The following is a 21,300-nucleotide window of genomic DNA, read 5'->3' on the forward strand; positions in this document are numbered from 1 at the left end:
ATTTATGTGTATTGTGACAAATCCCTCATCTTTCTTATCAGCTTTAGCATAGATACAATCAATCTGGCTGTCAAGCTCTACACCATCCACGTAAAACGTTTCATCTTGAAGTGGTGGCTCACTCACTGTTAATTCGTTCACAAGCCGCCTTGCAGTCTGTCTGTTAGGGTGGGCTCTGTGATGGCTGCGTGGTTTAGACTTGCAGCAACTTTTGTAGTGATTCAGTTTTTTACAGTTGTGACACTGTTGTCCGAATGCTGGACACTTGTCTCACTTGGCTGCATGGCTACCTCCACAATTGGAGCAATTGGTGACAGTCTGTGGGAATGAAAGGGGCTTAGGCTTGTGCTTGCTGTTCAGAATGGGCTTTACTGCGTCGACACTGGTAGCTTGTGTTGCTAGTGTCTTGCTGTTTTTTTCAGTCATTTCTTGTATTCGACACACTGAAATAGCTTTAGCAAGTATCAGCTTGCTGTCTCTTAGCAGAGCCTTTCTCAACGTGTCGCTAATGACACCACAGACGATACGATCACTGAGCAGCTCGTCAGTGAGGTCCCCAAAGTGACAACATTTAGCCTTAATCTTCAAATCACTGATTACACACTGAAAGGCAGAAACAAGTTTAATATTCAGAAACCTAAAGTATGTATCAGCAGCAGAATGGAGCTAAAAATAAATGTTTGTTTCAGTTCTATGAAGCTCTGAGTATTTTGGATTAGTAGCACTGCTGTGTTTGTTGCATCATATTGCTGTAATTGTTTATATGCTTTATATATTCTGAGGTAAGTTGATCTTTAGTGTTACATCATATTCTATAAGGATGTTATGTGTTTGTATACTTTCTGCCCAGTTTGACCCATTTAGCAGAAGTCAGCCTGTTTAAGGCTCTGATATCTATTCTGTATGACTTAAAGCAGTTATGACATGGTCTGATTTTCTCACCCAATAAAGGAATATTTCATATATCAGTCTACTCTTCATTCTATCAGAAACAGTTATCACAGCTCGTACATTTGCTTTTTACACATATATGTAAGCATTGAGCCAAATTTAGTAATGCCAACATATTAAAGGAACAATATTTGTCTCTTATGTATAATACATCTATATATATATATATCAAAGATACTTGTCTTTGAGTGAAGATTTAAGGGGATAGGAAATATAAATAACTGCAACTCGAATCTTTGACACAGAGTTCAAGCTCACTGCTGTTATATCCTGTCATCTCACTCTCTCTCTCTCTCTCCATATATATATATATGTATATATATATATATATATATATATATCATTATAATCTGACAATAAATATAATATTGGCCATATTATATTTACATTACCAAAGTAAGATGACTGCTATGGAGGACCACAAGAGCCACGCGCATCAAAATAAAGATTTCTGTGCTTAAATAATGAATTGTAGAATAAATTCTGCATTTGTAAATTAATTTTTGAATTCCAGTTTAATAAACTGCATTTCAAAATCCTTTTTCCAATTGCACTTTAATAAACTGCATTTCAAAAAGCTTTTTTCCAATTGCACTTTAATAAACTGCATTTCAAAAAGCTTTTTTCCAATTGCACTTTAATAAACTGCATTTCAAAAAGCTTTTTTCCAATTGCACTTTAATAAACTGCATTTCAAAAAGCTTTTTCCAATTGCACTTTAATAAACTGCATTTCAAAATCCTTTTTCCAATTGCACTTTAATAAACTGCATCAGAAAATTTTTCCAATGCACTTAATAAACTGCATTTCAAAAAGCTTTTTTCCAATTGCACTTTAATAAACTGCATTTCAAAATCCTTTTTCCAATTGCACTTTAATAAACTGCATTTCAAAAAGCTTTTTCCAATTGCACTTTAATAAACTGCATTTCAAAAACCTTTTTCCAATTGCACTTTAATAAATTGCATTTCAAAATCCATTTCCCTTTCCTGTTCGCTCAGGGATTAACTTCTGGATTGGTTGCTGGATTGGCTATTGAATTAACAACTTCATTTTAAAAATCGTGCGGAGCTCTCTGATTGGTTGGACAGACACAGGCTGTCTGCTTGGATTTTTCTAGCTCATAGCTTCGCCCTGCTATGAAGCATGTGTGCTTGTACAAAGGCCGTTCAGCCTCGGGATTTACACTCGGCTTGACACAGATATGTGAAGAATGAAGGGACCCTGCAGCGAAACGGAGAGCCAACCTCTGACTGAGTGCCTGTTTTCGCAGTCTAACCACCTGTTGAAGGTAATGTGCTAACATGGCTAACGCTAGCATCACCGCACGTAGCCCCGTTATTTTAAGGTCATCTTAGCTTATGAAAGTTTTACGTCGCAGCTGTACGAGCTAGCTACGTGTTTTGTAAGCTGCTGTGCTCTTCACAAATAAAGCTGGAAGCAGCTCAGACTATTAGAACCGGCACTGAGGCCTGTTACATTTATACAGTGTTAGAGCAATGGCTGCAACCTACAGCCTTTAAACTACCGATTAAAATGCTGACAGTAAACTCGTCAGTCCAGATGTTACCACATTACTTTATGGTACTTGGAGTTAAAACAACTGAGACAGGCTGATTAAAATAACAGCTGTCAGTTCTCTCATTCCTTATATCAAGACTGGAGATCACACTACTGATTTCAGTTCATTTAATATGTGAGTGCACAGATTCATTCTCAACTGGACATAAATGATGATCAAAGGTTGTATATATGATGAATTCATCAAATCCCAGCCTCTAACACAGTGCGCTGAATCTTAGCTTTGAATGTAAAAATGAATTTACTAATGCAGAATTTATTCTATAATTCATTATTTAAGCACAGAAATCTTTATTTCGATGCGCGTGGCTCTTGTGGTCCTCCATAGACTTCAGTCTCATGACCAAGATTAGCTAGTAAATAACAAATAGCTAATCTTAAAATGACTGTTCAGTAAAGAAATGAAGCCCAACTGTCAGCTAACCGCAGCCGTTACTCTCTGCATTTTCCCCCGATATTTCATTTCCACTGGTACTATGGATTTGTGAATATCCATGACTGACCCAACCAGGTGGCCAGCTGGTCTTTGCCCAGGGTCAGGGCAGTTTCAAGGTTCAAAAAAATCCCTTTCACTGACAGACTGAAGGAAAGGTCCTCATAAATGGAGGGTCTTCAAGCTCCTCAGTGGCAGGAAAAGGTTTCCCGGACCCAGTGTTGTATATTTGTTTCCCATAAGACTGAAATAGTGGAGAGAAATCAGGTTCTGAAACCATCCAGGAGACAAAGTCTCCAACTGGTTTGTGGAAGTCCAGTTTCTCAATCAATCAGCGGGTGAAATGCCTCTTCATGGATGGTTTTGATTCTGTTGTTATTCACGAACAAAGCCCTCAAAGCAACATATGAAAGAAAGTCATCTTTCATTATTGTCTCCAGCGTGTTAAAAGAGAGATCGAGCTCAGTGATGAGTTTTGAAGCGGCTGCAGGGACTTCTCGAAGATTTTGGCTCGAACAGTCGCAGGATGTTGTTCACAGTGGTGACACTGTTGACTGGTGATTGACAAGCACAAGAAACATCATGACTTATTCTCCTGAGTGCCTGCAAAACACAAAATCAAACTCAAAGCTTTTCTCTCAGGTGCTGGTGTGGCACAATCTAATGATAAAAACAGTCATGCTAACAGCTCTTGGAGCACAGCTGCACAAAATAACAGCTTTTGGAGCACAAAATGCATTACAGTGAAACCCAGTAACCTAACATGTTGTCAAGGAGAAAGAAAAAATCTGAAACAAAAGCAGGTAGTGTGTTGATTTATGTTGTGAGGAAGCTTTCACTCCCATCAAAGTCACCCAGTGTTGAGAACCCAAATGAGCCCAGAAACCTCAAGTGGCTGCAACCAGCAGCGAACGCCAAGAAGTGGATACTTGCATGCTGAGCCAGAAACATGCAGAAACCCCAAAAAAGGCAAGACGGCACATCTTGGTCCCACTCAGGCAGTACGAACACCTGGAAGGAGGAGCCCACAGTTCAGACCCAAGGTCACCGGTAAGGACACCAGCCAGCCAGTTATAAGTCTAGTTTTCATTTTCATTTTAGTTAGTGTTATGGCCTGTCTAGGGGTGGCCAGACCATAATATAAGGGTGATCCACCTCTGTCTGACCCCAAGCAGCACATCACACAACCAGTACAATTTTGATAGTGATTTATTTACAGTGATCGAATTCTAACAAAGGAAAGGAGCGAGCTATAGCTTCGGGGTGGACCCCAAAGCAACAAACAAAAGGGACCCTATTCAAAGGATGTATTAGGGCTGTGCGATATGACCAAAATCTCATATCCCGATATAAAACATCTATCGTCCCGATAACGATATAAATCACAAAAATTTAACATTTTCTGTAAATTCTGTGAATCTCGGGCAGCTCGACTTGCGTGAAGTGTTTCCAGCTGGTCGTCGTGTACTTGGAGTCGAGTGTTTTAACTGATGCATGAAACTATACATTTTTAGACACATGTTGTAACGGCCGCCGTTTTCTTTGTGAGTATTTATTACACGGCGTGCTGCGGGGAAAAGTCTGTTCTAATGTTTGAGTCTAAGGTTTATTTTTTAGCAACTGACGGCTCTTTTTTGCTTCTCATCCGCAAACACTCCGCATCCTTCAGTTTATTTTGCAAATTCTCAACAGGATCTTGAGCTTTATTGTGAAAGGTTTATGTGGAAAATACACAAGTGGACACGCAATAGTTTTACCGTCGTTGTTGCTAACGACGATGTATAAAAACAGGCGCTTGTCCGTCCGTAGTGTGGTTATATTAAATATAAGAGAAAGAGAGAACTTTAAGAAATTAATATAGCCACTACAGTGACCATCAAAACCAATGACTGTAGAAAACAGCCCTAGGATGTACCAAACTTACTTATGTAACGAATCAACCAAATGACAATGTCTTATCTCCCTAACTAACAAAAACATGAGAAAAGGGCAATCAAATAAAAAGGCAGTCCACCCCTACATGCTCCTGTATAAAGAAACAGGTAACACAAAGCCTTCCGGTTGAGGTCCATGGTGATGTCATCTTATATGTTGTCTCTAGGTCATTAGCCAATCTGTATGGTCCGTCCCATGGATCCACCAATCACGGAAAGGCACCTGCACACTCAGATTTACATATGAGACAACATTACGACAACAGTCGCAACATTAACTAAAAATGTTTTTCACCATCTCGTTTTAACTTCTGGTTTAGCTTCAGCTAACTAAAACTAAATGGACCTTTGGAAATAATCACATCTTAATAGAGTGAAGCATAGACTGTATAAAAGATAGGACCATTGCAACTTTACTGCAGCACTTCACCCTTTCACATAGTCCCAGGTCTTCTCTGTCATTTTTTTTATGGTGCTGCAAATGTCTTCAGTTGGTGAAAGGTCTGGACTGCTGGTGTCTTGTCGTGCTTGCTATGCATCCCTGACTCTTTTCTTCTTTCTGCATCAAGTAAGGAATGTAGTGAAAGTTCCCGAGAGGTTAAAAACACCACTGAAAAAATGCCATCAGACCTGAGTTGGGACACTTGGATTATGGAGCTTCTGGACCAAGAGAATGAATGGGAGCATGTGTTTAACAGGTAAGAGAAAAACGTCCCCCAAAATGTTTAAACTTAAAATGTCATGCATACATGCACATCCAGTGCTCAGCGTCTAATTGTGTGTTTGTTTTTACCTTTTTGCAATAGTGTAGTGAAACATTTGGGCGGTGGAAAAATAATGGAAAATAAAATTCAGTCTACAGACTGCTTCAGGCGAGTACAGGTGGTGCACAAGGACGTTCTCAACCTGGAGAAAATGAATTATTTTACACTGATACTGTAAACTTTGTGTTTGTGTGTCAGGTTTCCATACACCGGAAACAGCTGCTGCATCTGTAATTCTGTCCATCCTGAGGAGAGTCCACACTCTACAACAGATCCTTGGCTCACCTATAATGACACAGGTGCTCCACACAACTGGATCTGCAGCTTGTGAAGAACAGCAGCACTCGGCCTACATCCTGTTTTACAAGAGAAACGTAAGAAGACACAGCGTCTCATCCTGTAGTGAGAGAATGGCACGCCAACTGCAGCCTAATCCAATCTCTCTTCTTTTTTTTTCGGTGCCCAGACACCCTTCAGTTTCATCGTATCATCCCTAACAACAGCTGTAGAGTTGGATGGAGGATGAAGACAGCAGAGAGAGCAAAAGAAACAGGTAAGAGCAGACAGGTAGTCAGAGTTAACAAAAACTTTTAAAGCCAGTGTAGCTTCTGTTTTGAGCACATTTATTGATGACAATTTTACATAACTAAGCAGTGTGTTATACTGTTATCAGATGTGGAGTCTCACTAACCACTTTAATAGTAACTTGTGTCCCGAATACTGTTTATTTGTCTTAGTTACAGATAGTGAAATAAAATGGAAAACGATTGTTTCATAATTGTATACTCAGCTTGGTCAAGACAATAACTCGAGAACGAGGGGCGTAGGATTTTGAATTGATACCATTGGTGCATCTACTAAAGTTCTGGGGTCAGTTTGAATATCAGTGACCTTGACCTCAAGTTCAAAGGTCAAGTTTTCTGAAAATCTTGCGAATGCTACAACTCAGTGACAGGAAGGAAGTCTTGTTCAAATTTGTACCATAGGTGCATTTACTAGGAACCTGAAGGGTTGCACTGGGGGCCATCTGTAGAGGTATGTGTATTTTTTAGGGGTTGCTTGGAGACGAGTACCATACAGTTCAAATGAGCATTCCATTCCAAAATATGCAAATTAGCCCCATACATCATAATGATGATGCTTGGTGTTCAGGGTATGAACATTCTATGCTGAAAGTTTAGAAATACACAACCTTTGACAGCTTGTTTTCAGTTGAACATTTGCAAAGCTGAGAAGATTTTCACTGCGATCACATTAAGTCCAAAGATGTTTAAACTTCTTTTTCACAGAAAGGTAAGTTTGAAGAGACTTGCAGCACATTTCTCTGAATATTTTCTTATGGTAAATAAGCATTTTTGAAACTTTTAATGAAGCTTCATGGATGATTTCTGTAAAAACTGAATTTTGAACCAAATGAAGGACTTTGTATTTTCATACCATAATCTTTAAAACTCAAATTAAGGTACGAATAAATTGTTTTTATTTTATTTAAACATATTCCTATATATGTGCTTCATGAGCTGACAGCTCACTAAATTGATAAATAATATAAAATAATACCAAATTTTCTAACTGGTCACTTTTCATGGAGAGACTCCCTTGGTATGTTTGTTTTATGCCATTACTGATGTTGGTTTTCTTGTTTCTAAACAGAAATCAAACAAACAAAACGTGGCAGAGAAGGAAATTCCTTCTACGTCTCAACAGAGGTAAAGAAATGCGCGACTCTTTAATGCTGCTGGAGATATTTATAGCAGTGGTTTAGTTGGAGCTGTTTTATTTCCCTTTTGTTGGTATTTTTCTTCTGCCTTGTGCATTTACATATTTGTTTTACTACTTCTAGTCTTGTCTATTATTTATATTGATTCAGAGATTAGTGTTTGAAAATGTGTAAATGTATAAAATACATGATTTTGTTCCATTACATTTATTCATTTTTATTTGCAGTCTCCAGCATGTACTCCTTGTTAAAAATTTCCACTTTGAAAAATAACATTTACACTTTTGTCCTCATCAGCATCCCGGATGCTTCTGTTGCTGCCACACCAACTAACCCTGAAAATGTTAAAAAGAAGAAGAAGAAGAGAAAATGGAGACGCTTCTTCTGCTGTTCCTCGGTTTGCTTTTACACAAAACATATGAAATGCACATTCTCTTTAAAATGTACTTGTTAGTTTTAAGTGACTTTACTTTTTTAATGACATTATGTTTGTTTGTCGTCTGCAGCAAACTGACAGCGATTCAGAGGCAGAGACCACCACTGTAAAGACACAAAAAAAGTCTCGCTGGTCTCTTTTTAAATTCTGGAAGGTATGTTTTATGGAAAGAGTCACTGTCATCAAGCATTTACTCACAGTTAAATGAGAGCAATTAAGAGCAATGAAGCACACAGCTATGTCCTGTACTTTGGTTTCTTTCTACAGAGAAAAAGGCAGGCTGCTCCTGAAACGACAGGGGAACCTGATAAAATCAGTGACAGGTGAGGGAAACTTTAATCTTCTCACTTTAAAGCAAAATTCTTTATATAAATAAGCATTAGATAGTCGAATGCTGTTCTCCAGAGAGAGAATGTTTGTTTGGTGTCTTGTTGTGTTGCGATGCATCCCTGACTCTTTTCTTCTTTCTACATCCAGCAGCACAGGTAAGGAATGTGGTGAAAGCTCCCATCAGGTAAAAAACACCACTGAAAAGATCCCAGCAGACCTGAGTTGGGACACTTTGATTATGGAGCTTCTGGACCAAGAGAGTGGATGGGAGCATGTGTTTAACAGGTAAGAGAAAAACGTGCTCCAAAATGTTTAAACTTCAAAGCTCATGCATACATGCACATACACTGCTCAGCGTCTTGACATCTTTCCGAATTGTTTGCTTGTGTTTTTACCTTTTTGGAGCAGTGGAGTCTGCGGTGGAAAAACAATAGAAAATCAAACTGAGACTACAGACTGCTTCGGGTGAGTACACGTGGTGCACAAAGACCAAAGCTCACTTTGTCAAAGTGGAGAAAATGAATTATTTTATACTGATACTGTAAACTTTGTGCGTGTGTGTCAGGTTTCCAAACATCGGAAACACCTGCTACATGAACTCCTGCCTGCAGAGCCTCCTCAACATTGAAGAGTTCATTAGAGACATCAGCCGTCAGGAGGTTTTGTGGAGCGCAGTCCCAGAAGCTCAGCTCTTAAGGTGCGCTACGTCAACCTTCTACTTTCTTCAAAAACCTGAAGAACAAAGAGATCTAACAGCAGAAATGTCTGTTTACCCTTTCCTTTCTACAGAAGGCTCACTGACATCAGGGACTGTCATGACTCAACAGATTATGGCCTTAAAGATCACCACCTGAGATCTTTTAAGAAGGCATTCAGCAGTCAAGCTCCTGAATACACAGGCAGTGCACAGAAAGTGCGTCAGCTATTTGGACATTTCATTTTTTGCTTTACTTTCTGATTTTGATGTTCTGCTTTAAATCTCCTCTGTGCTTTTCTTTCAGGATGCTCATGAATTCCTAACATTGTTCCTCAATGAGGTCAAAAGGCTCTCCCCTCACCTGAAGAGGAACGCAGCTCTCCAGGGCCAAAGTTATACCTGCCCAGTAGAAGACCATCACGTTTTCAAAATGGAAAACATGAGGACATGCAAGGGGTAAGCCTGTCTTTCAGAAACACAGGGCTGATTGCAATATCTTCATATACCTCGTTTCCACCTACCTGATCTTTACTTTAACTATGTTACTCCTTAAATGTGTAGCTGCGGTCACCAATCATCACAGCAAGAGGAATTCACCAGCTTGTCTCTTGACCTGGTTCCAGAGGGGTCTGTTGAGGACATGCTAGAGACATACTTGAAGGTAAGATTGCAAATTCCAGTAGAGTTGTAGTAGCACCGATATTAACACACCTTTTTTGTTAGTGTTTGTGTGTATGTGTGTGTGCATATGTTGTGATTTCTTTCTACCATAAAGCCTGTTTTCTCTGTGCTGTTGTTCAGGAACAAGAAATAGAATTTCGCTGTGATTGTGGAGGGACGACCTCAGAACTGAAGTCGTCTTTTGATACACTGCCAAGGTGAGTAAGGTCACATCAGAATTGATCGACTGACCAGGTTTCCAAACTGTGGCGCATCAAACATCAGAGTTTTTCGAGACAATACTTGAGCAGTCATTTTCTCCCATCTCCTGTTTGTGTTTGACACTCATTCTTCTTATTTTGTACCTTGTTTGTTTTTCTTTCTTTTTGCCAGAGTTCTCATCTTGCACCTTAAGAGGTTTGGCTTTACACAAACCTATGAGATTCAGAAGGTGGATGACCCCGTCAGGCTGCAGAGGGACTTGGTGGTGCCATCCAATCAGGTAAAAACAGACTGCAGAACATCTCAGAGAATCAGCTTAATTATCGCACTGATGTGAGACTTTATGAAACTAACACTCTTTGATTTGTTCCTTCTCAGGGTGGTGGCTGTTACAGTCTTGTCAGCATCATCAGTCATTATGGAGGCACAGAATCAGGTAAAACAACTGACTTGTTACAAGCAGAAAATGATTTAACAGAATTTGCTACTTTTCAGTGAAGGACTCGCACACAAAAGCTTTCGATGTTCTGAGAAGCACTAAGTCAAAATCACTGTTTGCTTGAATCAGTCGACTTCCAGAAGTTTGATTCATTTGTCTTAATGTGATTTCAGGACACTACATCTGTAATTCTGTCCATCCTGAGGAGAGTCCATACTCTACATCAGATAATTGGCTCACCTATAATGACGCACAGGTGCTCCACACAACTGGATCTGCAGCTTGTGAAGAACAGCAGAACTCGGCCTACATCCTGTTTTACAAGAGAAACGTAAGAAGACACAGCATCTCATCCTGAAGTGAGAGAATTTTTAAATGTGCTATTTCCTTGTTAACCAGTTTTGTCTTCATTGTCAGTTCTGAAGCAGGATATGGAAGGAAGTTAAGGTCATTATCATGCTGAGAAGGAACAACAGTCGTCCCAGCCTACCATCGCAGACTGCAGGTAAGTATTGGCCTTAGGAGGAAGGGTCCTCCCAGAGAGCCTGGTTCCTCCCAAGATTTCTTCCTCCAGGAGGGAGTTTTTTCTTGCCACCGTCGCCCCACATTCACTGGTCTCATTAGCAGAGACATTTTTAACCTCCTAAGACCTGAACTCTATCATGGCATGCATTTTTAATTTCTCTGTGCCATTTGGGTTGATTGGGACCTGATGAATGCTTCTCAAAACATGAGATCCACATATGAGGACATTCATTTTAAATTTCGATTGAACAGTGGCTGTGTAATGTCCTCCTAAGTGGATATCAGGTCTTTGTAGAGCAAAATGTTGTATTTTGGTCTCGACAACCCAAAATGTGATGTCCACATATGTGGACACCAGGTCCTAGGAGGTTAAAAGAAACTCTACTAGTAGTGCACCACTACTAGAGACAGTCCTTTTGTGGACCAGTGTTTGGCTTGCTCTCTGGGAACAACAAAAATTAAACAAATAAATTAATAATAAAATCAGTGCTGTCAGTGTTAATCTCGTTAAATGAGATTAACACTGACAGCACTAAATAAAATAAAATAAAATAAAGAGAAATTTTTTTCTTTCTTTTTTTTTTTGTTTATTAAAATCAAAATAACTAATAAAAAAATAATAAAAGTATTCAGCTGTGTTTTGTGAAATTTGTAATGAGTCTTAGTTAAGTTGATGTCACAGAAGTTTCTGAATCAACCGTTTAGATTGTTCAACAAACCGATTTACTCAGGTAAAGATGGTAAGCTGGAGCACTGGCACCCTTCGACTTCAGTTGAAGTTTTCAGACAAATATTCCCTCGATCAGTTGCAGCTTCTGCTGTTAAATAAATTATTTAGCTGCAAATGTTTAGCTGCAAGTAGCAAAGTCCAGAAGTGACAACATTTCCACTGCACTCTCTCCAGAAATGGTATATAAAATTTTGGCCAAATTAGACATTTATCCTTGGATCACTGACAACCCTATAGGGTGAAAATCATTAATTGTACCTTTTATAACATTTTAACAAGTTACTGTCTCCTGCTGCATGTTTCCTGTTTTGGCTGAACTTCATCAGCTCAAAAAACACACCGTGTTGTGGTTTACTGAATGAACTCATGTACAGGACACACTGAAAGCAGGTTTACAACGTTTGATGAACAAAGTCAAGATCAGTTAACAACAGCTGAACTAAAGACTTTCTTTTTCTCATCGATAAAATGAGGTCCATGCCAATGCGCTCAAATGGGACCTCCATTAATGGTGAGGGGCATAAAGGCGCTTTTGGAATGGCCAGCTGGTCTGTCCCTACTGGTTCACCAGCTGACACCACTGGATGCACATCCAAACGTGCAAAAAATGCAAGATGGCGGCGCGCACAGACGCAGCGGCTCTATGCTCTCCACTTACCCAATTTCACTGTGCAAGAAACTGCACAATGACAATAAAAAGCTCTAAGTCTAAAACAGATTCCCGGCCAGTAAAATCGGGCAATTATTGGCTCCAGAGTCTTATCTCATTCCAGGTGACCAGCCTTCGAGTTGTAATGAGCCAGCTAAAAACATCATTTCTCAGTGGCTCTTCTGGCACCAACAAGTGGGTGTGTTCTTCCATTGTGCAAGTGTCACGACACACTGAACATGGTCTGTCCCTACTCGTTACAACCAGTGACTGTTTTCTACAGTCATTGGTTACAACATGTGGAAATGTCAGTGCTATGTCAGGGCGCACTATTTGACTATCAGCTCTCATCATTTGATCAAAGGGCGAATTGCATAGTGCCATTATCTTCTGTGTAGCAAATTGCTGGAACGGGCAATCTGAACGCGGCCCAAACGCCACGTGTCCCTATTGGTCGTGTGTGCAGGCCTACATACTGCCCTATTGAGCTACTAAATCCCGACCAGTTTTCAGATTTAAAGGGTATGATGGCCGTCAGCTAACCGCAGCCGTTACACTCTGCATTTTCCCCCGATATTTCATTTCCACTGGTACTACGGGGTATTTGTGAATATCCATGACTGACCTGGCCAGGTGGCCAGCTGGTCTTTGGCCAGGGTCACGGCAGTTTCAAGGTTCAAAAAAATCCCTTTCACTGACAGACTGAAGGAAAGGTCCTCAAAAATGGAGGGTCTTCGAGCTCCTCAGTGGCAGGAAAAGGTTTCCCGGACCCAGTGTTGTATATTTGTTTCCCAAAAGATTGAAATAGTGGAGAGAAATCAGGTTCTGAAACCATCCAGGAGACAAAGTCTCCAACTGGTTTGTGGAAGTCCAGTTTCTCCAAATTAATCAGCGGGTGAAATGCCTCTTCATGGATGGTTTTGATTCTGTTGTTATTCATGAACAAAGCCCTCAAAGCAACATATGAAAGACGGTCATCTTTCATTATTGTCTCCAGCGTGTTAAAAGAGAGATCGAGCTCAGTGACGAGTTTTGAAGCGGCTGCAGGGACTTCTCGAAGGTTTTGGCTCGAGCAGTCGCAGGATGTTGTTCACAGTGGCGACACTGTTGACTGGTGATTGACAAGCACTGAGATACTAACATGACAAACACAAGAAACATCATGACTTATTCTCCCGAGTGCCTGCAAAACAAAAATACAAAATCAAACTCAAAGCTTTTCTTTCAGGTGCTGGTGTGGCACAATCTAATGATTAAAACAGTCATGCTAACAGCTCTTGGAGCACAGCTGCACAAAATAACAGCTTTTGGAGCACAAAATGCATTACAGTGAAACCCAGTAACCTAACATGTTGTCAAGGATAAAGAAAAAATCTGAAACAAAAGCAGGTAGTGTGTTGATTTATGTTGTGAGGAAGCTTTCACTCCCATCAAAGTCACCCAGTGTTGAGAACCCAAATGAGCCCAGAAACCTCAAGTGGCTGCAACCAACAGCGAACGCCAAGAAGTGGATACTTGCATGCTGAGCAGAAAACCCAACAGAGGCAAGACGGCACATCTTGGTCCCACTCAGGCAGTACGAACACCTGGAAGGAGGAGCCCACAGTTCAGACCCAAGGTCACCGGTAAGGACACCAGCCAGCCAGTTATAAGTCTAGTTTTCATTTTCATTTTAGTTAGTGTTATGGCCTGTCTAGGGGTGGCCAGACCATAATATAAGGGTGATCCACCCCTGTCTGACCCCAAGCAGCACATCACACAACCAGTACAATTTTGATGGTGATTTATTTACAGTGATTGAATTCTAACAAAGGAAAGGAGCGGACTATACCTTCAGGGTGGAACCAAAAACAACAAACAAAAGGGACCCTATCTAAAGGATGTACCAAACTTACTTATGAAAAGAATCAAACCAAATGACAATGTCTTATCTCCCTAACTAACAAAAACATGAGAAAAGGGCAATCAAATAAAAAGGCAGTCCACCCCTACATGCTCCTGTATAAAGAAACGGGTAACACAAAGCCTGCCAGTTGAGGTCCATGGTGGTGTCATCTTATATGTTGTCTCCAGGTCATTAGCCAATCTGTATGGTCCGTTCCATGGATCCACCAATCACGGAAAGGCACCTGCACACTCAGATGGACCTTTGGAAATAATCACATCTTAATAGAGTGAAGCATAGACTGTATAAAAGATAGGACCATTGCAACTTTACTGCAGCACTTCACCCTTTCACATAGTCCCAGGTCTTCTCTGTCATTTTTTATGGTGCTGCAAATGTCTTCAGTTGGTGAAAAGTCTGGACTGCTGGCGTCTTGTTGTGCTTGCTATGCATCCCTGACTCTTTTCTTCTTTCTGCATCAAGTAAGGAATGTAGTGAAAGTGCTCAGTGCTCAGCATCTAATTGTGTGTTTGTCTTTTTACCTTTTTGCAATAGCGTAGTGAAACATTTGGGCGGTGGAAAAATAATGGAAAATAAAATTCAGTCTACAGACTGCTTCAGGTGAGTACAGGTGGTGCACAAGGACCAAAGCTCACCTTCGCAACCTGGAGAAAATGAATTTTTTTACACTGATACTGTAAACTTTGTGTTTGTGTGTCAGGTTTCCAAACATCGGAAACAGCTGCTGCATCTGTAATTCTGTCCATCCTGAGGAGAGTCCACACTCTACAACAGATCCTTGGCTCACCTATAATGACACACAGGTGATCCACACAACTGCCTACATCCTGTTTTACAAGCGAAACGTAAGAAGACACAGCGTCTCATCCTGTAGTGAGAGAATGGCACGCCAGCTGCAGCCTGATCCAATCTCTTTCTTTTTTTCGGTGCCCAGACACCCTTCAGTTTCATCATATCATACTGTTATCAGATGTGGAGTCTCACTAACCACTTTAATAGTAACTTGTGTCCCGAATACTGTTTATTTGTCTTAGTTACAGATAGTGAAATAAAATTGAAAATGATTGTTTCATAATTGTATACTCAGCTTGGTCAAGACAATAACTCGAGAACGAGGGGCGTAGGATTTTGAATTGATACCATTGGTGCATCTACTAAAGTTCTGGGGTCAGTTTGAATATCAGTGACCTTGACCTCAAGTTCAAAGGTCAAGTTTTCTGACAATCTTGTGAATGCTACAACTCGGTGACAAGAAGTAAGTCTCCTAGGTTGTTTAAATTTGTACCATAGGTGCATTTACTAGGAGGCTGAAGGGTTGCACTGGGGGCCATCTGTAGAGGTGTAGAGTCAACAACCTGTCTCTGAACATGGACAAAACAAAAGAAATTGTTGACTTCAGGAGAGCACAGAGAGATCACTGCCCACTTAACATCAATGGATCCTCTGTGGAGATTGTCAAAAGCACCAAATTCCTTGGTGTCCACCTGGCGGAGAACCTCTCCTGCTCCCTCAACACCAGCTCCATAACCAAGAAGGCCCAGCAGCGTCTCTACTTCATGCAGAAGCTGAGGAAAGCCCATCTCCCACCATCCATTCTCACCACCTTTTACAGTGGGACTAACGAGAGCATCCTAAACAGCTGCATCACTGTCTGGTATGGTAACTGCAGCGTATTGGATTGCAGTACCGTACAACGGATAGTGAGAGTAGCTGAGAAGATCATTGGAGCCCTCTCCCCTCCTTATAGCACCCGCTCCATCCACGAAGCCACCAGCTTGGTGGAGGACCCCACACACCCTTCAAACACTCTTCACCCTGCTGCCTTCTGGAAAGAGGTCCCAGAGCATCCGGGCCCTCACTACCAGACTATGGAAAAGTTTTTTCCCACAAGCCGTCAGACTCCTGAACACTCAGTGACTGAACTGGCACACGCACACCTTCACACACGTCACTACCAAGCACTTATCTGCAGTATCTCACACTCATACACACACACACACACACAGACACCAAGTTACTTTTGCACAATACTCAGCATTTTGCACATTTCCATTGTCTTGTGTCTGTATCGTCCTGTGCTGTCTAGTGTTGCACTGTTTTGTCTTGTTTATTTTTGCAATTTATGCACACTGCACTTTATGTAGTCCTGGGTTTGTCCGTTATATGTCATATGTAGCACCAGGGTCTCGGAGGAACGCTGTCTCATTTCACTCTGTACAGTACCACTGCACGTGGTTAAAATGTCAATAAAAGCCACTTGAATTGACTTGACCTGTATTTTTTAGGGGTTGCTTAGAGACGAGTACCATACAGTTCAAATGAGCATACATTCCAAAATATGCAAATTAGCCCCATACATCATAATGATGATGCTTGCTGTTCAGGGTATGAACATTCTATGCTGAAAGTTTAGAAATACACAACCTTTGACAGCTTGTTTTCAGTTGAACTTTTGCAAAGCTGAGAAGATTTTCACTGCGATCACATTAAGTCCAAAGATGTTTAAACTTCTTTTTCACAGAAAGGTAAGTTTGAAGAGACTTGCAGCACATTTCTCTAAATATTTTCTTATGGTAAATAAGCATTTTTGAAACTTTTAATGAAGCTTCATGGATGATTTCTGTAAAAACTGAATTTTGAACCAAATGAAGGATTTTGAATTTTCATACCATAAACTTTGTTTTATGCCATTACTGATGTTGGTTTTCTTGTTTCTAAACAGAAATCAAACAAACAAAACGTGGCAGAGAAGGAAATTCCTTCTACGTCTCAACAGAGGTAAAGAAATGCGCGACTCTTTAATGCTGCTGGAGATATTTATAGCAGTGGTTTAGTTGGAGCTGTTTTATTTCCCTTTTGTTGGTGTTTTTCTTCTGCCTTGTGCATTTACATATTTTTTTTACTACTTCTAGTCTTGTCTATTATTTATATTGATTCAGAGATTAGTGTTTGAAAATGTGTAAATGTATAAAATACATGATTTTGTTCCATTACAGTTATTCATTTTTATGTGCAGTCTCCAGCATGTACTCCTTGTTAAAAATTTCCACTTTGAAAAATAACATTTACACTTTTGTCCTCATCAGCATCCCGGATGCTTCTGTTTCTGCCACACCAACTAACCCTGAAAATGGTAAAAAGAAGAAGAAGAAGAGAAAATGGAGACACTTCTTCTGCTGTTCCTCGGTTTGCTTTTACACAAAACATATGAAATGCACATTCTCTTTAAAATGTACTTGTTAGTTTTAAGTGACTTTACTTTTTTAATGACATTATGTTTGTTCGTCGTCTGCAGCAAACTGACAGCGATTCAGAGGCAGAGACCACCACTGTAAAGACACAAAAAAGTCTCGCTGGTCTCTTTTTAAATTCTGGAAGGTATGTTTTATGGAAAGAGTCACTGTCATCAAGCATTTACTCATCACAGTTAAATGAGAGCAATTAAGAGCAATGAAGCACACGGCTATGTCCTGTACTTTGGTTTCTTTCTACAGAGAAAAAGGCAGGCTGCTCCTGAAACGACAGGGGAACCTGATAAAATCAGTGACAGGTGAGGGAAACTTTAATCTTCTCACTTTAAAGCAAAATTCTTTATATAAATAAGCATTAGATAGTCGAATGCTGTTCTCCAGAGAGAGAATGTTTGTTTGGTGTCTTGTTGTGTTGCGATGCATCCCTGACTCTTTCCTTCTTTCTACATCCAGCAGCACAGGTAAGGAATGTGGTGAAAGCTCCCATCAGGTAAAAAACACCACTGAAAAGATCCCAGCAGACCTGAGTTGGGACACTTTGATTATGGAGCTTCTGGACCAAGAGAGTGGATGGGAGCATGTGTTTAACAGGTAAGAGAAAAACGTGCTCCAAAATGTTTAACCTTCAAAGCTCATGCATACATGCACATACACTGCTCAGCGTCTTGACATCTTTCCTAATTGTTTGCTTGTGTTTTTACCTTTTTGGAGCAGTGGAGTCTGCGGTGGAAAAACAATAGAAAATCAAACTGAGACTACAGACTGCTTCGGGTGAGTACACGTGGTGCACAAAGACCAAAGCTCACTTTGTCAAAGTGGAGAAAATGAATTATTTTAAACTGATACTGTAAACTTTGTGCATGTCTGTCAGGTTTCCAAACATCGGAAACACCTGCTACATGAACTCCTGCCTGCAGAGCCTCCTCAACATTGAGGACTTCATTAGAGACATCAGCCGTCAGGAGGTTTTGTGGAGCGCAGTCCCAGAAGCTCAGCTCTTAAGGTGCGCTACGTCAACCTTCTACTTTCTTCAAAAACCTGAAGAACAAAGAGATCTAACAGCAGAAATGTCTGTTTACCCTTTCCTTTCTACAGAAGGCTCACTGACATCAGGGACTGTCATGACTCAACAGATTATGGCCTTAAAGATCACCACCTGAGATCTTTTAAGAAGGCATTCAGCAGTCAAGCTCCTGAATACACAGGCAGTGCACAGAAAGTGCGTCAGCTATTTGGACATTTCGTTTTTTGCTTTACTTTCTGATTTTGATGTTCTGCTTTAAATCTCCTCTGTGCTTTTCTTTCAGGATGCTCATGAATTCCTAACATTGTTCCTCAATGAGGTCAAAAGGCTCTCCCCTCACCTGAAGAGGAACGCAGCTCTCCAGGGCCAAAGTTATACCTGCCCAGTAGAAGACCATCACGTTTTCAAAATGGAAAACATGAGGACATGCAAGGGGTAAGCCTGTCTTTCAGAAACACAGGGCTGATTGCAATATCGTCATATACCTCGTTTCCACCTACCTGATCTTTACTTTAACTATGTTACTCCTTAAATGTGTAGCTGCGGTCACCAATCATCACAGCAAGAGGAATTCACCAGCTTGTCTCTTGACCTGGTTCCAGAGGGGTCTGTTGAGGACATGTTAGAGACATACTTGAAGGTAAGATTGCAAATTCCAGTAGAGTTGTAGTAGCACCGATCTTAACACACCTTTTTTGTTAGTGTGTGTGTGTATGTGTGTGTGCATATGTTGTGATTTCTTTCTACCATAAAGCCTGTTTTCTCTGTGCTGTTGTTCAGGAACAAGAAATAGAATTTCGCTGTGATTGTGGAGGGACGACCTCAGAACTGAAGTCATCTTTTGATACACTGCCAAGGTGAGTAAGGTCACATCAGAATTGATCGACTGACCAGGTTTCCAAACTGTGGCGCATCAAACATCAGAGTTTTTCGAGACAATACTTGAGCAGTCATTTTCTCCCATCTCCTGTTTGTGTTTGACACTCATTCTTCTTATTTTGTACCTTGTTTGTTTTTCTTTCTTTTTGCCAGAGTTCTCATCTTGCACCTGAAGAGGTTTGGCTTTACACAAACCTACCAGATTCAGAAGGTGGATGACCCCGTCAGGCTGCAGAGGGACTTGGTGGTGCCATCCAATCAGGTAAAAAGAGACTGCAGAACATCTCAGAGAATCAGCTTAATTATCGCACTGATGTGAGACTTTATGAAACTAACACTCTTTGATTTGTTCCTTCTCAGGGTGGTGGCTGTTACAGTCTTGTCAGCATCATCAGTCATTATGGAGGCACAGAATCAGGTAAAACAACTGACTTGTTACAAGCAGAAAATGATTTAACAGAATTTGCTACTTTTCAGTGAAGGACTCACACACAAAAGCTTTTGATGTTCTGAGAAGCACTAAGTCAAAATCACTGTTTGCTTGAATCAGTCGACTTCCAGAAGTTTGATTCATTTGTCTTAATGTGATTTCAGGACACTACATCTGTAATTCTGTCCATCCTGAGGAGAGTCCATACTCTACATCGGATAATTGGCTCACCTATAATGACGCACAGGTGCTCCACACAACTGGATCTGCAGCTTGTGAAGAACAGCAGAACTCGGCCTACATCCTGTTTTACAAGAGAAATGTAAGAAAACACAGCATCTCATCCTGAAGTGAGTGAATTTTTAAATGTGCTATTACCTTGTTAACCAGTTTTGTCTTCATTGTCAGTTCTGAAGCAGGATATGGAAGGAAGTTAAGGTCATTATCATGCTGAGAAGGAACAACAGTCGTCCCAGCCCACCATCGCAGACTGCAGGTAAGTATTGGCCTTAGGAGGAAGGGTCCTCCCAGAGAGCCTGGTTCCTCCCAAGATTTCTTCCTCCAGGAGGGAGTTTTTTCTTGCCACCGTCGCCCCACATTCACTGGTCTCATCAGCAAAGACATTTTTAACCTCCTAAGACCTGAACTCTATCATGGCATGCATTTTTAATTTCTCTGTGCCATTTGGGTTGATTGGGACCTGATGAATGCTTCTCAAAACATGAGATCCACATATGAGGACATTCATTTTAAATTTTGATTGAACAGTGGCAGTGTAATGTCCTCCTAAGTGGATATCAGGTCTTTGTAGAGCAAAATGTTGTATTTTGGTCTCGACAACCCAAAATGTGATGTCCACATATGTGGACACCAGGTCCTAGGAGGTTAAAAGAAACTCTACTAGTAGTGCACCACTACTAGAGACAGTCCTTTTGTGGACCAGTGTTTGGCTTGCTCTCTGGGAACAACAAACAATTAAACAAATAAATTAATAATAAAATCAGTGCTGTCAGTGTTAATCTCGTTAAAATGAGATTAACACTGACAGCACTAAATAAAATAAAATAAAGAGAAATTTTTTTCTTTTTTTTTTTGTTTTATTAAAATCAAAATAACTAATAAAAAAATAATAAAAGTATTCAGCTGTGTTTTGTGAAATTTGTAATGAGTCTTAGTTAAGTTGATGTCACAGAAGTTTCTGAATCAACCGTTTAGATTGTTCAACAAACCGATTTACTCAGGTAAAGATGGTAAGCTGGAGCACTGGCACCCTTCGACTTCAGTTGAAGTTTTCAGACAAATATTCCCTCGATCAGTTGCAGCTTCTGCTGTTAAATAAATTATTTAGCTGCAAATGTTTAGCTGCAAGTAGCAAAGTCCAGAAGTGACAACATTTCCACTGCACTCTCTCCAGAAATGGTATATAAAATTTTGACCAAATTAGACATTTATCCTTGGATCACTGACAACCCTATAGGGTGAAAATCTTTAATTGTACCTTTTATAACATTTTAACAAGTTACTGTCTCCTGCTGCATGTTTCCTGTTTTGGCTGAACTTCATCAGCTCAAAAAACACACCGTGCTGTGGTTTACTGAATGAACTCATGTACAGGACACACTGAAAGCAGGTTTACAACGTTTGATGAACAAAGTCAAGATCAGTTAACAACAGCTTAACTAAAGACTTTCTTTTTCTCATCGATAAAATGAGGTCCATGCCAATGCGCTCAAATGGGA

General features: G+C 40.4%; 2 protein-coding genes across 15 annotated transcripts in view; both read left to right on the forward strand.

Moving 5' to 3' along the window:
* Positions 1-11,248, forward strand: part of LOC102075878 (ubiquitin carboxyl-terminal hydrolase 26) — a 33,555-nt gene extending 22,307 nt beyond the window's left edge. The window contains exons 1-20 of one of the 12 annotated variants that reach the window (XM_019359771.2): positions 2,180-2,242; positions 5,469-5,597; positions 5,862-6,037; positions 6,123-6,216; positions 6,865-6,956; positions 7,317-7,372; positions 7,681-7,780; positions 7,890-7,973; positions 8,087-8,142; positions 8,297-8,434; positions 8,555-8,614; positions 8,715-8,846; positions 8,939-9,062; positions 9,151-9,302; positions 9,408-9,507; positions 9,648-9,724; positions 9,900-10,008; positions 10,107-10,164; positions 10,341-10,498; positions 10,585-11,248. In XM_019359771.2, the coding sequence (XP_019215316.1) occupies positions 5,573-5,597; positions 5,862-6,037; positions 6,123-6,216; positions 6,865-6,956; positions 7,317-7,372; positions 7,681-7,780; positions 7,890-7,973; positions 8,087-8,142; positions 8,297-8,434; positions 8,555-8,614; positions 8,715-8,846; positions 8,939-9,062; positions 9,151-9,302; positions 9,408-9,507; positions 9,648-9,724; positions 9,900-10,008; positions 10,107-10,164; positions 10,341-10,498; positions 10,585-10,590 (1,797 nt within the window). In that variant the 5' untranslated portion in view covers positions 2,180-2,242; positions 5,469-5,572 and the 3' untranslated portion in view covers positions 10,591-11,248. Of the gene's footprint in view, positions 1-2,179; positions 2,243-3,880; positions 4,016-4,619; positions 5,008-5,466; positions 5,598-5,705; positions 5,782-5,861; positions 6,038-6,122; positions 6,217-6,864; positions 6,957-7,316; positions 7,373-7,680; positions 7,781-7,889; positions 7,974-8,086; positions 8,143-8,296; positions 8,435-8,554; positions 8,615-8,714; positions 8,847-8,938; positions 9,063-9,150; positions 9,303-9,407; positions 9,508-9,647; positions 9,725-9,899; positions 10,009-10,106; positions 10,165-10,340; positions 10,499-10,584 lie in introns of those variants that run through there. The other 11 variants (XM_019359773.2, XM_025907775.1, XM_025907774.1 and 8 more) reach the window with 11 other exon arrangements.
* A 4,498-nt stretch (positions 11,249-15,746) lies between these two features.
* On the forward strand, positions 15,747-20,630 carry LOC112847074 (ubiquitin carboxyl-terminal hydrolase 37-like). Of its 3 annotated transcripts, none has more exons than XM_025907778.1 (16): positions 15,747-16,502; positions 16,700-16,755; positions 17,064-17,163; positions 17,273-17,355; positions 17,472-17,527; positions 17,682-17,819; positions 17,940-17,999; positions 18,100-18,231; positions 18,324-18,447; positions 18,536-18,687; positions 18,793-18,892; positions 19,033-19,109; positions 19,285-19,393; positions 19,492-19,549; positions 19,726-19,883; positions 19,970-20,630. In XM_025907778.1, the coding sequence occupies exons 6-16, from the start codon at positions 17,773-17,775 to the stop codon at positions 19,973-19,975; spliced, it is 1,023 nt and encodes a 340-aa protein (XP_025763563.1). In that variant the 5' UTR covers positions 15,747-16,502; positions 16,700-16,755; positions 17,064-17,163; positions 17,273-17,355; positions 17,472-17,527; positions 17,682-17,772; the 3' UTR covers positions 19,976-20,630. The 3 variants fall into 3 exon arrangements, with proteins under 3 accessions (XP_025763563.1, XP_025763564.1, XP_025763565.1); XM_025907779.1 differs by having other exon boundaries at positions 17,685-17,819; XM_025907780.1 differs by having other exon boundaries at positions 15,753-16,502; positions 17,943-17,999.
* The last annotated feature ends 670 nt before the right edge of the window (positions 20,631-21,300 follow it).

The sequence above is a fragment of the Oreochromis niloticus genome, linkage group LG6 (genome assembly GCF_001858045.2).
Source record: "Oreochromis niloticus isolate F11D_XX linkage group LG6, O_niloticus_UMD_NMBU, whole genome shotgun sequence".
NCBI lineage: Eukaryota > Metazoa > Chordata > Actinopteri > Cichliformes > Cichlidae > Oreochromis > Oreochromis niloticus.

Coding starts and splice junctions, on each gene's coding strand:
- LOC112847074 (XM_025907778.1), top strand. CDS start 17,773: ATGGAGCTTCTGGACCAAGAGAGTGGATGGGAGCATGTGTTTAACAG. Junction 18,232..18,323: donor CCAGAAGCTCAGCTCTTAAG/GTGCGCTACGTC, acceptor TCCTTTCTACAG/AAGGCTCACTGACATCAGGG. Junction 19,110..19,284: donor TCTTTTGATACACTGCCAAG/GTGAGTAAGGTC, acceptor TCTTTTTGCCAG/AGTTCTCATCTTGCACCTGA.